Here is an 18175-nt window from a genome sequence, read left to right as displayed (position 1 = left end):
TGCAGTTTAGGTGTACTTTATTTTGGCTGCTAGGAGAAGTAGCTCGAGCCGTCCACTATTATTAGTTTATCAAAACTGGAATCGTCCACTGCAAACAGTTTGAGCATGTCTATCTCCACGGGGTGCATACGCCCTGTAATGATCAGTGAATGGAGCGGATCTCCCAAATCCTGGCCAGCCAGCTGCCTCAGGGTTCCTGCTGCAATCTTCTGGTCCTTCGCCCCCACTCTGGCCAGCCCCACGCAGATGGTGTCTTCGGTCATGGCTGCATTATGTTGGAAGAAACCAATGGCAGTTAGAGCGATACCTCACAGGCATTCTCTGTGGAGTCCTGAAGCTCCGTAGTTACAGCACTCGCCTCGCAAGCAAGAGGTCCTTGGTTCAATCTCCAGGCAGGGCAAAACATTAGGCAAGCTTCCTCCCCCCACACACGTTTACCTAGCAGTTTCTACCCAGATGTCCTCCTGAAATGCGCTATACAAATATAATTTGTTGTTAAAACTACATATTATAAAATAAAAATAATTTGGTCCTCAATCCATGACTGTTTGTGCGACACTGCTGTGCCAAACTGGCTGCTGTGTTTCCCCCACAAAATATACAGTCGATTCACTTCACAGTATATTCTGTGAAGCGCTTTGAGATGTCTGGAAGACATGATAAGGGGGCTATTTAAAATGCAAGGATTATTATTAAGTATGTCAATTAGGGAACAAAACATACATTTGAATATAGATATTTTTAAGGATGCATTTCACACAGGTGGTGTTTGTAGTAAGAACAGGAGTTCAGCCAGTTCAGCATGTTGCTCAGTTTATTGGGTAAAGCAGATCTTTTATTCCTATTTCCCTGCATCTCTCATTTCCATGACTTCCCACGTATGCATGTATGTGTGAATGTCTCTCCCTTTTACGCAGCCCAAAGGATTCTGCATCTGCAGCAGCACAGGGCAGTGCACGCCACATTCCCACGACCCTCTGTTAGGAGTTTCCAGTCCAGGATCTGATTTCTGTTTGGGTTGCACTTTAACTATATAGATGCAATTTGCTGTTTGTTGTTGTTGCTATTGTTGTTTAATTGTGAGTTGGACTAGAATCACAGAGCTTTACAGCAACAACATTTAGGCTTTATTTAAATAAATAATTTACATATATATAGATTTAAATATAAATTAAATATGTATTAAACTTTGGCCAAAGACAAACAATGCTGGAGACTAACAATGTTAGCTGCATGATTCTGGAAGAATACAAATTTATTATTATTATTATTATTATTTTAGGTTATAGATAACTGCCTGTCCAGCGCCTTGGGATGTCCTCCGAAGTGAAAGGCGCTATATAAATGTAATTTTGTTGTTGTTGGATAAGGCTAACCACCCCCCCACCTCCCTGTAGGAGAATTACAATTGCAAAAGCTGGTAAAAATTGGGTAAGATCTGGAAAGCAAGTTGCTCTGTTGCATTTTCTTTCTTCTGTTATCCAACAAACCTCAGCTGATAAGAGGACATGCAATCCGAGAAGAAGCAGGGAGCGAGTCATTTTAATAATAATCCTTGCACTTGATATAACGCCTTATCACATCGTTGAGAAGACACAAAGCGCTTCACAGAATCTACTGTAATGTTTAGTTTTTTTTTAAATCTGGAGGCACTATTAGCCCTGGAAAGAAATCTGCTAATCGACTAACAATTGAGTTCCTATTCTGCGAGATAAATAGAGGAATGTGGAGTAAGTTTCACCCTGACCAGTAAACAAACCTAGGTCTTCTCTCTTGCAAGGCGAGCGTGATAACCACTACGCTATGGGACTCCAAATGTGAGTCAGAAATAAGCAAAATTGCCCACATCTTCATGTGGCCTGGCTCAGATAGTATCAACTTTGCCACTCTCACCTCTGAGTCAGTAGGTTATGGTTTCGTACGCTAACAGCTATGGTTGGCTCATCGTTGTTTAATGCTGCGGGAGCCTCCTCATCACCAGCAGATCACAAAGATCATCAGTAAAATAAACCATTACATCGTGAGCAGTCTAGGATTCTCTTCCAAGCTTGGTATTAAATACAATTTGTATAGCTCGCCAAGAGTTTACACACTGTATTATAAACAAGCTGCACTGCTCGGAGGGAATGGTGCAATTATAAACAACAACAAATTACATTTGTACAGACTTTCACAATGCGTCACTTTGATCAAACGTCACTAAGGACTGTTGAGCTGGGCCAGGGGTTCAGAAAGGAGGGGCAGACTGTATTTCTCCTATAATAGGGATATTATTAATCTCTGCATTTGACTACATCTTTCATATCAGACACAGGGGGAATGGGAAAGGCAAGTAAATGGGACTGAAAAAATTGCTTTTGAGGGAGCATCACAGACACAATGGGCTGAATGGCCTTTTTATGTGCCATAGATTTCTATGCTTTTATGACGTGCAGACATTTCAGGCCTTGTTACATGCCTGCCTGGCCCATTTCTTTCAGGTGATGTTGGAAACTGAGCTGACCTGAAACACTGGGCCCTGGAGGTTACTCACCCAGCTCTTCCTCCCGTTTTCTCCGATTGTCAATGATGTGCAGCAGCTGCTCTGCAGCCTGCATGACAGACATATACCTCGGAGGCTCGTAGATCTTCCTGCCCCTGGAAAGGAAAGGTCAAACCGCAGTTAAACATTTCTTATCCCCAGAACCATAGAAACTCACCACACAGTTGGATGCCAATCAGCCTTTTTTTTTTGTGTGTCAGAGTTTGCTCCTTCAAGCCGAATCCCAATTCCCTGCTCTCTCCTGGTACCCTCTATCCAAATCCCAATTACCTGCTCTTCCCTAGTACCCTCTATCCAATTCCTCTGAATGCGCTTGTTCCAATTCTTTTTAAATGCCTACAATCGACACTGTTTTAAGACAACTTTGACAAATTGTTCTACAATAGCTACAGAGCTGGTAGCGGTAATACAGATATGATTGGCCAATAACCCCTTCCGTGCTGAAAATCTCTCTTTCACTAAAATCGGTAATCATCTCCACAGAGTTAATGAAGAGGATTGATTTGCTCTGGAGTCTATACTAACATGAAGTGATTGTTTGCTCGACAAGTGAGGCGGGCCCTGCATTGCGCCGAAAGGGAGCGAGAGCGCAAGAAAGAAAATGAGCTCTTAGCAAGAGGCATCTAGTGAATCAATACAAGGATATAATAATAATGCTTGCATTTGATACAGCAAGCATTATTATGTTATCCTTATGTTTTCAAGATGCCTCAAAGCGCTTCACAGAATATACTGTCAAGTGAATAGACTGTATATTTTGTGGGTGAAACATGGCAGCCAATTGCACGCAGCAGTGTCCCACAAACAGTCATGCATTCAGTGACCAAATTATTATTATTTTCATTTTATTTGAAGGGAATTATTACCCTGGCAAAGCAGTATGCAAATCAACTAATAACCAAGTTCTTACTTACTGTTAGGTAAATAGAGGCATGTGAAGTAAGGAAACTTGTCCAACGTTTCGCCCTGCCCGGGAATCAAACCCAGGTCTCTCACGTGCGAGGTGAGTGTACTAACAACTAAACTATAGGAGTCCATGGTGCTACAGAGGAGTATCACAATCACGGTGTTACAGAGGAGACATTTACCTCATTAGATTTTCTAGCGACTGCTCCTTCACTTTGAGGTCTACACAGAAAATATAAAGAAGGATTATTTTACATTGAAAAACATCCAGCAGGCCACATGCACGGTTGGTTTCAGACCATTCCCACAGGGAGCTGTGAGTCACTGGGTCTCAGAACATTCCCAACAGTAAAATATCAAGTTGTAAATCTCCAGAATCCTCTCTGTACCTAATTTGTGGAGCCTATTAATACTCAGTAGAGGCCCACTGCACATATTTGAGAAACATTTAAACATTAGAGAATTTCAGCTGAAGATAGCAAATGTGGTCATCGAAATGGTGATTTAAGATAGCCCTATAATGATGTGCTTCTGTACAGCACCGTTAATGGGTTTACGGTAAGTATGGCTTGTTTCAAGAACAACAACTTGAATTTATATAGTGCTCCTCATGCAGGAGCATTTATTCAATCCATTAATTCAACAAACACTGCTAGTTAGTTCAGCACCAACTATGCCTCTACGAACTGCATCCTTGGAGAGCCTGCAGGACAAGGGCTAACATTATAATTAAGTCGGGGAAATATCATGTTCAGCCTCAGACTCGGTGGGTAATGGGATTCTTTCATTCCCAGAGCATTTCCTGCAACACCTTATTGGGAGAGGCGATCTGCTGGCAAAATGCCAACCTGCCTTTCTATAAAAATAAATCAGTGAGTCTGACATCTTCAGCTCTCAGAAAAAAATCTCCGTGTCACGAGGTTACAGTTGTGGTATTTCAGCCCAAAGTATTGGAATTTCAAAATAATTCATGCCATAATTTGTTTTTTTTTCAATTCTTATAGATCCAGCCAATGCTTAAAGGGGCAGTGCTCTGATTAGATGTATTTGTTAAGGGAGCATTTACAAAGTAAAGGCAGCAGTTACAGTAAAACACTAGCGTGGGAAAGGAGGAGGGAAATGGAATCGGAATAGAAAGCTTGGGGTGGGGGAAGGAGGGGGAGCACTAACAGACACAGGAATCGGGATTAAAGTGGATTGATCCAGTGGGAATGGCCTTGAGTGTTATAAATTTCTCATTCTACCAAATATTATTTCACGAAGGTGGTGTCCCTTTAATGGGTAGTTCTCTGTTGCAGCCAGTGAAGCAAACTCTTTACATTGTCTGCTTTCCATTAGTTGGATTCTTGTAAAACTTCTCAGGACTCTGCCCAATCCAACAAGACAATTTGCCAAAACAAAGCTATCAGTCGTGCAACAGAAGTAAAATTAAGCGACATGATGGGAAAAAAAAGCAGTGGAAATGGGATGAGAAAGTTCCGGGGAAGAGCAAGCACCAGCACAGACACGATGGGGAGAGAGTTGGGAACGGGATTAGAGGACAGAGCTCCAGTGAGGGAGCGAGCACCAGCACAGACACAATTGGATGTGCTGTTCCTCCTAAGAAGAAAGGCGAAGCATGGTGGCTTGGGGAGTTACACATGCCCATGACATGGATCTTTGATTTTTACTTTTCCTGCATGTGTACATACTGGCAGTGGGCAGGGAAACCAGTGTGTACTAGTGAGGGAGACGAGTGCTACATTAAGTATAGAAATACATACCAAGTAAGCACAGAGTGTGAACTCCTGTCCGCCGGTTCCTTTCAATCTTGTCGTAGAAGCTCTCTGGTTTCCAGGTCTCTGTCCAGAACACGATTGACACAGTTTCTCCATAATTGTAGAGCTAAGGAAAATGAAACCCTGTTAAAAAGGCTTTGAGGGCAACAGGAAGGCTACATTCTGCATATAACTAGACCTACAGATACGATTATTCACTGGAAAGAATGGCAGTCTCCTTGGTTTTCAAGCTCACAGAACCTGGCACTGTGGGAACCCCTATTATCTGAGGGCTGTGAGATCTGGTGCACTGAGGAAAAGATGGTACTGTACCCATGTGAGTAACACATTAAAAGCCTAGGAATAACACTCAGACTAGTGGACCTGGTTTCTCACTGCACATGGAAACAGCCTATAGAAACTTCTTTAGCTTTGCATCTGAACATGAAAATACCAGGGAATTTTGTGATATACTCAATTAAGAAATAAAATTGATCTCTGAGAATGCCATTCCAACACTATCAGAGCTGTTTCCTCGATGAAACATGACACCCACCCAATTACTGGAGCAAATCCCCATCTGGATTTCTTAATTAAGAAACATAATACCTATTAGAGACAATCATGCAATACAAATATTTCTGAAATCCCACAAGACTGACTCCATTTACCAGCAGGAATGTTTCTTTACTACATTAGTCTGAATTTATTACTATGATTATTGCCGCACCTCGCAAGTCTAAGGACTAGAATATTTATCATAGTAACTATTGGAACAGGATGCAGATTGAGTTACTGAACCTGTAATAATACACGTGCCGAGAATTCAGTACTAAACATCAACGTCAAGCGATAGACCAGGTGCACTTAGAGCAGCCCAAGAGAGCAGAGCAAATACCACTGTACCCTCCTTATGCAAAACACAATGATGCCAGACTGCAGTCAACACCAGACAACTTTTTTTTTNACCACAAATCTTCCCAGGGCATACTTGTGTAACTTTTCTCAGATCCAACTTCAATCTTACAATTTACACATCTGCAGCAGATTATTTTGGGGGAGAATAGGAAGATCTTTAATTCAGAACGAAGAACAACCACAACCAACTAACCACTTTGCTTCACCATTAAAGGAATACTTCCTTCAGTTTGCAAATGGTTTCTTAGCATTCCTGGGTAAGGTTGGAATTTGGACAATACTGTTAGCAACAGTGTATGCGGGCGCTAACCAGTCTTTCCAATCCAATCAGAAAGCAAAATGCTGACAGCATGTTGTGAACAGATAATGAGAGAATTTCAACCTATTTGTACAACATCACAGTCAACTTATAAAATCTGGTAGAAATGCTGCCAGTGGCCTCGAAGGTTTGATGAACACCTAATTACAGACTCTCATCAATCTACAGGTTTCTCTTTAAATTGTAGTGACTGTGAATTTTGTAGTAATCTCGCACAAGCAGCCATAAAGTGAATGAACAATTTTTATCTGGAAGACTGTTGGCCAGGACACTAAGGGAAACTCCATTCTCTTTTCAAGTAGTGCCCTGGGATCCTTATCATCCACTTGAACAGGCACAGATGGGATCTCGGTTTTAACATCTCATTCAAAGCAACTCCCCCAGCACTGCATTGGAGTGTCACCCTAGACTTTTGAGTTCAAAGTCTTGAACCCACAACCTTCTGTCTTAGAGATGAGAGTGTTACCAACTAAGCCAGACTGACATCTGATAATTCTCACCAATCAGTGGAGCTAGCCTCAATTTTGCTGATGTTGGTTCTCTACTGCTCCACAGCTTTGTTTCAGGACATCCCCTCTTCTTTCCTAAACTTCCTCTTGGCTGTGCTCGCTGTAAGCTTCTTTCCTGGACAGTTACTGTGGGAAACTATGCTCTATGCAGGAAATGGGAACAGACATCTCTGCAGCAGCTCACCCTGAAACCATTAGTATCTGGAAACTGGGAGAAGCAGTGCCAAGAACAACCAAAGTTGACAACGTACACTCACAGCAATTCAAACTGATATTGGGAAAAATAGGTGACAGTGTTAGGATTATCCGTGTTCAACACAACGAACTGACACCAATAACAGCAGTGAAGTACATGTAAATAGGAAGCATGGCACCAGCACAGATACAATTATAATAATAATAAACTTTCATTTGATATAGCGCCTTATCAATTCATTGAGACATCTCAATGCGCTTCACAGAATATACTGTAAAGTGAATGGACTATACTTTGTGGGCGAAACACAGCAGCCAATTGCGCACAGCAGTGGCCCACAAACAGTCGTGAATTGAGTGACAAAATTATTATTTTTTTTTGGAAGGGATTATGTCCCTGGAAAGCGATCTACCAATCGATTAACAACCGGTTTTCTACTTACTACTGGGTAAACAGCAGTGTGTGGAGTAAGGTTTCGCCCCTGCCAGGAATCGAACCCCAGTCGAATGGCCTCTCTTTCTATGATCAAACCGATGCCAAAACACATCCTTGGGGACAAGTAAAGGAAGTGATTCCAATGTATAAAAAGTGAAGCAATGGCACCAACTTTCAACATCTGCTGCCAGTTTCCATGTGACTCACGTGGCACCACGAGAACAGACTCTCGCTCTTCAGACATCTGACACAATAATAAACCCAAATACAAACTGTAAACCATCCAACTGAAACGCTTAGTCCTCCTGAAGTGAAATGCACTATACAAATGTAATTTTGTTGTTGTTTGTTGTTAGTGCTGACACCACAGTCATTGGCTCGGCTGCATTCTACTAACTATTTTGTGAATAATCTAATTTTATGTTTGTTTGGAAGTATGAAAATATTACCTCGATACTTAAATCTTGAGCAATCAGCGGTGCAGTAAATATGGAAGTGGAAAGCTAAAGGGACGCACAGCTGTGCAATGCTTTCTGAACAGATGTTACAAACCAAAACTACCAAAATAAGAGACTATTATTTTCCAGATTAAACTTCCACCTTTGCCCACAAAATATAAGGTCAATTCACTTTACTGTATATTCTGTGAAGCTCTTTGACACACGAGAAGATGTGAAAAACGCTATAGCAAATGCAAGGATTATTATTATTTAAGCCCAGGCAGGGATGATCCAGGGCTTACCTCTGGTGAGAGCCCCAATGCCACATTCCCAGCTTTCACAGACACCAAAGGTGCTTCCTGTTTGGTGATATTTAACCACTCTAAACTTTTTATTGCTGGGAACATTTTGTGTGCTGTCTCTACGCACGTGTGGCTTTTCACTTGGATCAGTGTTATTTACTTAAAACAATGGAGGTCAGGGAAGGAATTTGCTGTCATCATTATTTGAGAGCAAGCTACGGGCATTGCGACCTGACAACCCGCCAAACGGAAACAAGTCTCTGCAGCTTTATCATCTCTGTCAGTGGCCGAGAGGCCACCTGGGAGAGTGGGTAAAAACTCCACAAAAGTGCACACCAGAAATGACTTTGAAGTGTAAAACAACTTGTATTTATATAGCGCCTTTATATAGCGTGAGAAGGGCCTTGGAGCTCTGAAAGTGTAGTGACTGTTATGCAAGTAAATGCAGCATTTAATCGCTGCTTACAAAATAGCGTGCACAGCCACGAGACGAATGACCAAATAATCCATGTATAATCTAACCGCACAGGTTTTGAGAAATGTAATGCCTTTGCTACTGGAATTACACCTTTAAAACACACACCCGGAGATTGAAACATGCAAAAGTATAATAATAATCTTTGCATTTGATATAGCAGCATATCATGTCTTCGAGGCGTTTCAAAGCGATTATCTTCACAAGGTGCAGGGCACTGAAGGAATCAGCCAAAGGGAAGCTACAGCATAACGTTGACTGACCCGTGAAGGGCTTGACGTATTGCACATGGTTCCCTACACTACAATACTAATAATACCCATCACCACAAAGGCCACAGTGGGGGAAAGCAGATGTATTTCACAAAGACAAGAAAGATAAACAAAATTAAAAAACAGAAGTGTGAACCGCCAGGACAGCCTGTGATATTAACCACAGAATAGCTCTGGGCAAGTAGTTACTCACATGTGTGCTCAGATGTCAGCACCTAGTTAGAGAACTAACACCAACTTCACAAAGTAATTCTACGTTCTAGGATTGTTCTTTACTTATACAAATTCACCACTTACAATATTGCTACTCGCATTCCCCAGATTACCAAGTGTTCCAACAACATTTACTAACTACTCAAGGTTCTGGATTGCTTGCACATTCCCACTCCCTTCACCAAGATAAATCGCCCACTCTCCCCCAATTTACCTTTACTGTAACACTCAACACCCCAGAAAATCTCAGACCTGTAATTTGATAATTTTCGATATGAATGCTGGATGACACAGAATATCTTTCAGATTATTCTGAGATGGAGATCTAGACCAGAGAGGGTCCATCCCTTTGGCTACCACAGGCCGGATTCCCTATTTGAGAAAGGTCTATGGGCCACATAAGAAATATTTTTTGTGTTACCCTTCCAGAAACATACCAACATTTACATAGCACCCTTTTCACATTGGAAGGACTCAAAGCACTCAACACTGTCGGCTGGGTTAGGGTTAGGATGAGAGCCGAGAGAGGTGGGATGGAGAGGGGAAAAGATGACCAAAAGCGTTAATTTTTAATGTAAATGAAAATCAGCTGAACAGATTTCCTATCTACAAGTGACTTTGCCATGTGATGTGAAATAGATTGGAAAAGTACCAGTTAACCTAGCAAAGGCTTTACCTGAAGGCCGCAGCATCCAACTGCATTCAGAATGGAGGCGTTGTGAATGATGTGGTACTGGATTCCTGCCTTCACTGCTCGTAGAACCAGATCAGAGTGAGTTGTCGCCCTGTCAGAAAGCATCGAAAGTTGGCGACTGATAATACTCTGCATAACTGGTGCACAATGTTCTCATAGTGAAGGCTGTGTCACATTAGATCTAACACCGCTCAAGTCAGTAATATATGTTGAGAAAGCATTTTGAGTAAACAAGGGAAAAAAAGTTACAACAAAAAAAAGCTGAGTAAGTGTGGTGGGGGGAGATCTAACATCTTTATTCTGTGACTTACTGGTGATTCATGCCTGGCCTTTTAAGTGCCCTTGTACAATATTACGCTATCATGGTCTAAGCAGTCTAATTGCTGAAGAACAAAAACTCCCTACCTCCCCCTCTTAAATCAAGAACTCCAGAATAGCTATAAAAGCCTACACCATACCTGCTAAAGCAGTTGCCCATCACAGTAGGGCATAACCTTATAATAATACTTGCATTTGATATTGCGCCTTATCACGTCTTCCGAGGCATCACAAAGCGCTTCACAGAATATACTGTAAAGTGAAATGACTATATATTTTAAGTGAAACCTTGATTCAACCCTGGGCCTTTCATGCTCCGGATGGCATCAAATTATTTGTAACTAACTTTAGGGAGAGTAGGTGCAATCTGAGCATTATCAGGGCTTCAAGATGGTGTTTGTGGAACCACGGAATTGTCAATGGGAGCCAGAAAGATTTGCAAGAGTCAGAAGGCAAGAGTGCGACTGTCTGAGCCAGGCTGACACACTGCCTTCCCACCTTTACAAATTTATTTATCTATGTTAATCCTTCAGCCCCTCTGGTCCTCTATTCTTAAAAAAATAGAAATTTACAGAACAGAAGTAGGACATTGGCCCTATATGCAGTCTCTCCCTCATTCTTTTTCACTCAAGGAAAAAACAATCGTTGTGTCACCTTATTTGTATTTCATATCATTTTATTCCTCCAATGTGAGAAACAGCAGCAATATCAACAGCAACAACATCAAAGTTAATTGTGGAGTCCTGTAGTGTCTTAGGTAGAGCGCTCGTTTTCAATTCCAGGGTGGGGCGAAACATTGGGCAACTTTCCTTACTCCACACGCCTTTGCTTACCTAGCAGTAAGTAGGACACCCAGCTGTAAGTCAATTGGTAGATCGCTTTTCCGGGGGTAATAATCCCTTTTTAAAAGAATTGGGTTATTCAATCTACGACTGTTTGTGGAACACAGCTGTGTGCAATTGGCTGCTGCATTTCTCCAACAAAAGATACAGTCACTCCGTCAAATTCTGTCTCAAGACATCTCAAAGACCTGATAAGACGCTATATCAATGCAATTATTATTATTATTATAAAATGTATAACTGCAGTTTTCTGCATTTCATTTCACCCTCTAGTATCTGGCTATGTCCTCCTGAGGTGCCTCAGAGTCTTCTCTGTTAGCTACACTTCCCACGATGTTTTTAAATTATATATTTTAAAACATTTATAAATTTAAACATGATTTTAACAGTATGCATCTGCACTTACAATAAGTGAAAATATACCAGCCTGTACTTTCACTTCAGTTAAGCAGAGTAGCTCAAATCCTGGCAGGTGCGTGCAAACCGTAAGCTTCAGCCCAGAAATCAATGTTGCCAGGTATTCATTGTCCGGTATTACAATATGTGGTAGGCAGAATGACCAGAAATATTTTAGCATTATCTGCTCTTTCTGCATTAGCCCTGGACGTCTCAGAATGCAAACCAACCACAATTGACAATTGCACTTACCCAAATGGATCTCCCACCACAAGAAAGGCAACATCAGCAACGGCAGCTTCCCGTAAAATATCATCAGTCTCTTGTTCAACAATCTCTCTTTCTGCAATGATGACTTCACAGCCATAAAATTCTTCCTGTGGTTGAAATAGAAACAATGGCAGTGAGCCATACATCTGACCAATACTCTTGTTTCTAAAGCTTCTCTGAACATTTTTCCTCATTGTAACAATATTTACTTGGTCAGCCGGGTATCTGACATATGTGGAAAACTATCACTATAAATGTAATCCAATAAGTGTATCCAAGAGTTCCGCGCATGCCACCTACAGATGGAAATTCCCATATCTGGAATGGAATGTGCACTCTTTCTCCCCAGAACCACACACCCTCCTCATCTAATCCCAGAGTTTGTAGTACAGGTTGACAGGTGCCAAGGCTTGGGGACTCCAGAGTGCGCGTTGGGGTAACGGCTCGAGTTTAACCAGCAAAAAAACACTTGTCATTGCATTCACTGTCTGGCAAGCTTTCTGCTACGTATCCAGCTAAGACCACCCTACTCATTAGGGCTTCGGTTTGCTGTGTTAAACAGAGCCAAGTGGGAAGAAATCCTGCTCCCAATGACTGCACTGCCCCCTCCAAATCCTGCTGATGAGCCACGCTCAATGGTCTGTCATTGATGATGCAGTGCAGTAATAGTGGAACACAGTAATGTTAGCCTTCAGATGCAGAGTTAAAATTAAGTCCCATCTGCTATTCAAATTGACATTAAAGATCCCACTGTGCTACTGGGAAAGCGAAGGGAGTTTCTCCTGATGCCTTGTCCAACAACCCCCCACTCCCAGATAACATGGTCGTTTTGAGGGGCATCTGCTGTATACAGATTAATTGCTGCTTTTGATAACAAATACAGTCACGACATTTGGCAGCAAAAACCTGTGAAACGCTGGGAATCCTTTGGAAGTTAAAAGCACCGCCGTCCAACCGCACGGCTTGTGTCTGAGCCGGCGGGAGGCGCCACGGGCCGCCGGGTGAGGGGACCTACCAGCGCTTCCTTGCCCACGGTGAGCATCGAGGTGTAGGCCTCCAGGTAGACGCGGCTGCACCGGCGGACGGCCTGCAGCCCCTTCACCGAGATGTCCTGCGCGTCGCCCAGCCCGAGGCCCACCAGGTAGAGCATGGCGCCGGGGCCCGCGAGGAGCGGCGCCGCGGGGCCGCGAGGATTACTGAGCGGTAATCGACGAGTGACTTATTACTGAGTTATTACTGACAAACGCCGATGCGGATTTAGAGTAATATTGGGCGCGGGCGGTGGGTCGGGCGGTGCGTGGCGGGCGGTCGGGGCGGGCGGGCGGTCGGCGCGGGCGCCGCTCTTTCGCGCCAGAATACGGCAGCTGCTAAGGGGCGCGCTTGACGGCACTTTACGGCACTTTACAGCGGCGTTGCCCGGGAGACGCGCGGGAGCGCGCCGTCTGAGGCAGAGGCTGAGCCTCGGGATGGGGGGGGGAATGGGGGGCGTTTGATCTCAGTCAGAAGCCGCAAATTAATGTCAGCTCCGACAGGTGGATCGCCCCCCGCGGGTGTGCGGCCTTCGCCAGGAATGTACCGTGAAAGAAGGAAACAATAAGCCTCGCATTTGACATAGCGCCTTATCGCAAAGTCCAGACGTCTCAAAGGCGCTTCGCGGGGATAATAATAATAATAATAATAATAATCCTTGCATTTGATGTAGCGCTTTTCACGTCGGGAGGACGTCCCAAAGCGCTTCACAGAACACACTGCAAAGTGAAGTGACTGTATATTTGTGGGCGAACGCGGCAGCCAATAGCGCACAGCAATGTCCCACAAACAGTCGTAGATTGAAAATGACCAATTTATTATTGTTTTGTTTTGGAGGGATTATTATTAGGCTCTGTGTGGAGTAAGGAAACTTGCCCAAGGTTTCGCCTGGAATTGAACTCAGGTCTCTCGCTTGCAAAGCGAGTGCTCTAACCACTGAGCTACAGGACTCCACGATGCGCTGTAAAGAAGCGTAGTGACTGTGTGCTTTGCTCGCGAGACGCGGCAGCCCAACCGCGCGGAGCGGAGTCCCGCAAACGGTCCGGGACTGAGCGATCAAATTGTTAATGGAAATGCTTCGCAGCGGGCTGTCAGGAAAAGGAATTGTAACGGAAGATGTTGTACTTTGTGGGGGGCCGGGGGGGGGGTTATTTTAGTTTATTGTTGTACCAAATATATTTTCAACTACATACATGTTTTCAAGACAAAAAGATCAACGGTGAGGCCGATTGCAATGGTGTACAGTTTTGGTCGCCCTACCTTCCAAAAGCGAATCGAAAGGTTGGAGGGACTTCAGAGAAGAACACAAGTTAGGAGGAGACTCACTGTTAACTTGTTTTCTATTTCTGTGCGCAAATTAGCTGCTGTTTGCTGATAAGATACACAGTCACTTCACTTTACAGCAGAAAAGTGAATGCAGATTCTTAAGAGTAACAATCGAGTAAGCAAATAATATGTAACCACGTAACAAATAATAAGGAACTTGTTATTGTGCTTTATAATATGTTTAACCTAATTTGTCAAGATTAATTCATAAATACTGAATAGCTGTAATAAAGTCTTTTTAGTTTTTTTTCCAATTCAGTTATTTCACATTTTTGGTACTCATCATTGAACTCGGACATCCAGAACATCAAGATGGCTGTCTTTTCACAAAGCACCCTGTTTGGGCCAAAGACAGAAGTCCATCAAATAGCTGACGAGGAAACTGAAGCTTGGGATGACAACTGCTGCAAATGTTCAATAATAATAACTACCTGTTTTTCTAAGGCATCCTTTGTTTTAGCAATTCCACTTTTCAGTTGTTTCCCCATATGCTTTAATGCCTTTACTGCTCAGGAGCTTATGCAGTTCCCTTTGAAATGAGTGACAAGATATGATATGATTGGTTCGGGAATCCTTTTTGGGGTTATTTATAGCTGTTTTTCTCAGTGTTGTGGGTTGATTTGGGCTCCCGGGAAGCTATCTCAGCCTGCACCTGTACAGATTTTCTAAAGCAGAGTAATTAAAGATCTTAATATGATGAATGAATTGGAGATGTTCCTGGCCAAACCGATTGAACATTTGATTTGAATGACTGATTCATAAAACATTTGCTGTAGTTCTGTAAATCTGTGCTGGAACTATCTTAATTTTAGAGTTTTCACTACTAGAAAGGAAATGGTTCTGCCTCTGTTATACTCTTGTAGCAGTCTTCAGCAATACTTGAAACAAGGCCATCTGGTCAAAGACTTGGTAATTAAATCTGTTTATGCCACAGAAAGCACAAAAATTAGCCAATTTATTTTTCCTTTTGGGAATTTTATCAAAAGTGAAATCAAACCAGCGTTTTTCAAGATCTAGCCCAGACTCTGGATATATATCTGTTGCTCCTATACTTGTGCCATGCAAATATGGCAAACTTTCTGCTAGGTAATTAGGTGATTGATTTCAGTGATCATTATCACCATACTATACACCAGTTGTGGCCAACCTTTTTGGTCGGTCAACCAAAATAAATTTTCTTGATCAAATATTTCATAATTTATGGCCACATCATAAACATCGCCACTCAATAGCTACTGGAAACAAAACATTGATTTAAAGCACACTCACCTCGACGAGTGTGGATGTTCGGTGGGTCATTTCCTGATGGTCACGCAGGCTACTTCCGTCCCGCAGGCCATGGGTTGGCCACAACTACACTTTTCTGTTCACTAGCATACTTGCCTGGCCTGGTTCCCCTATTTGTATACATGGAGAAAAGTTATATGAGACCAGGTGATTACATAACTTCTCACAAGCTGGGTTCAATTCCCAGGCAGGACAAAACCTTAGGCAAGTTTCCTCACTCCACATGTTTCTGTTTACCTAGCAGTAAGTAGGAACCCGGCTGTTAGTTGATTGTTGTGATTGCTTTTCTAGGGGTAATAATCCCTTCAAAAATGAATAAAAATACTAATAATTTGGTCTTTCAATCCACGACTGTTTGTGGGATGCTGCTGTTGTGAAATTGGGTTTAAGCGTTTGTCAGAAACCACACCAAGGATATTATTTAAACGTTTTATTAGCAATTATAAAATTACACAAGCATAAGCGTCACATTACACCCGACTCATTACCATTTCTCATTACGCTTAAATGACTACTAAAGCACTATCTTAACAAGATACATTACTGAAGCGCTATCTTAACAAAATACACTCAATACTAAAATTCTAAACATATAACAAAAATTATGTGATATATGAAATGTGCCTAAATAATCTAACTTTTGTATGTATGTTGGGTGCGTACTTTAGTAAGTAGGGGAGATACTACCAAGCAGGCAGGAAGTCGTGAAAGAAGTTCTAAGGCTGGCACAAAAGTTAAACACTGTCTCTGGTGTGCTGCTGGCTGCAAATGTTTCTGGCTTGCTTCTAGCTGCAAAATGTCTCTGGCTTGCTTTTAGCTGCAAACATCTCTTGGTGGTCCACTCCGGCAAGGGCTGAACTTGTCCTCTTTGCGGTCCACTCCGGTGAGAGCTGGACTTGTCCTCCTTCCCTCAAAGGCCCTCTTCTTTCTCTCCATAGAGGTTCATCCCCTTCCTCTCCTCAGAGGCTCGAACCTGTTTTTTTCCCTGACATTATTTTCCTATCTTCAAGTTGTTTTTCCTTGTACCAACTAGTGGTACCTTCTGCAAAAGACCGCCTGACTCCATGTCCTTGAAGTTTCAGGAATTCATTGTGCTCCTTTCTGACTCTGTCCGTATGACCTGCTGATATCAAGCTTTTCCTCAGTTTTAATTGCTAATTTTGTATACCTGCCCACACAGTTGGCCTCCCATCCATTCTCCTGGTCCAATTATCCCAAGTTCCTATCTCTCCTGCCCGTAGGTCACAAGCCCTTGTAAGCGCAGATGGCCTACCATCCATCCTCCAGATCCAGCTATCCTTATCTTTCCCGACCATGGGTCACATTTCAAAGTACTCCTGCCTAGCTCAGTGTTTCTTTATGAGGACTGTGTGTGTGTGTGTGTATGCGCTGCATGCCACATGGCAGTTTTTATTTCTTTAATTCATTCTACTTAATTCATCTATTCACTACATGGTCAATACTAATGATTCTTATACTATAATTCCAACTATTTACACTGTATGCAATTGGCTGCCGTGTTTCGCCCACAAATATAGGCGATTTACTTTACAGTATATTCTGTGAAACACTTTGAGACGGTCTCAAAGATGTGATAAGGTGCTACATCAAATGCAAGGATTATTATTATTAAAACTGGAGAAGAGGGGAGGAAAAGCAAATCGTAGCAAACAGAATTTCTATAGATGAGCTCAGCCCATTTAAATCTAACAAATTGAAATCTGCTACACAATAGGAGGCCATTCAACTCATTTTAGTGTTGGTACATGTGCAGTCAGAAAGCTTAGCGAATCCACCCGCTGGTTTCTACTATACAAGGGTATTCTGAAATCCTAATATATCGAAGGGGACCTGTGCCGTTGAAAGCCATCTCATGCGTCGGGAATTCTGTCAGGGTGGCAGTATATGCTACAATTGCTATTCGTATCTTGGTATGTCTGGGTAGGACAAAATTTCCATAATTCAGACAGAGCAGAAAGATGCCATTAGTCCATTGAGACTGCACAAACTCTCAGAGCAAGCTGTCCATTCAATCCACTGCCCTGCCCTATCCCCATTATCCCTTCAAGTCTTTGGAGGTGACTGTTTGACTCCTTTGACAAATGTTCACATAGCAAACATTTCAGTATTTCACTTATTTGCATCAATGAAGTAGAGTTTGTGTCTTGGACATAAACAGCTGTTTCCTGGAGCACAGCTTAACCAAACACACCCAGACACTGCACCCATCTTCCTGTCCCCCTCAAGAAAATTCTCCACACCCCCACAAGACCCAGCCCCAGAAAGCCCTCCCCCTCCAAAAAAACCTTCCCCCTCCAAGAAACTTCTCCCCCCTACCCCCCCAGAACCCCCTACCCCCACCCCCACCCACCCCCAGAAAACCCTCCACCCAACCCACTCCCCCACCCATTCTTCCTCCCGGGGGAAGAAACTCCCCAATCGGAAACCTGTGTTTTCCGAGCTGTGACAATTCTGCTTCACATTTGAGGGTTAAACACGTCCATTAATGATTAGAATTGGAGGCTGAATTATGCCTTTTATACTGGATACTTTTATATTTTGTTTCAGACTGCCTTTCGGAGGTTACTCGTCTGTGAGGTCAGTGCAAGTCCCATTTCTTCAGAAACCGTCTGCCTCCCAGGCAGAGTTTCTATAGCCGCCAATTTCTCCCACAGAGTGTTGTTGCTTTGCTACTAGTGTTTGGGAGTATAATTCAATGGAGCTTGCCA

At 42.8% G+C, this 18175-nt stretch overlaps 1 protein-coding gene across 1 annotated transcript; it reads right to left on the bottom strand.

Moving 5' to 3' along the window:
- Nucleotides 1-13088, bottom strand: dph5 (diphthamide biosynthesis 5). The gene is made up of 7 exons (XM_007908990.2): nucleotides 12820-13088; nucleotides 11787-11911; nucleotides 9961-10069; nucleotides 5212-5332; nucleotides 3631-3670; nucleotides 2534-2637; nucleotides 1-265 (listed from the first exon to the last, which is right to left on the bottom strand). The coding sequence occupies exons 1-7, from the start codon at nucleotides 12952-12954 to the stop codon at nucleotides 30-32; spliced, it is 870 nt and encodes a 289-aa protein (XP_007907181.1). The 5' UTR covers nucleotides 12955-13088; the 3' UTR covers nucleotides 1-29.
- Between the last annotated feature and the right edge of the window lie 5087 nt (nucleotides 13089-18175).

This window comes from Callorhinchus milii, unplaced genomic scaffold (assembly GCF_018977255.1).
Source record: "Callorhinchus milii isolate IMCB2004 unplaced genomic scaffold, IMCB_Cmil_1.0 Scaffold5, whole genome shotgun sequence".
NCBI lineage: Eukaryota > Metazoa > Chordata > Chondrichthyes > Chimaeriformes > Callorhinchidae > Callorhinchus > Callorhinchus milii.
This window is presented reverse-complemented; position numbering and strand designations above follow the sequence as displayed.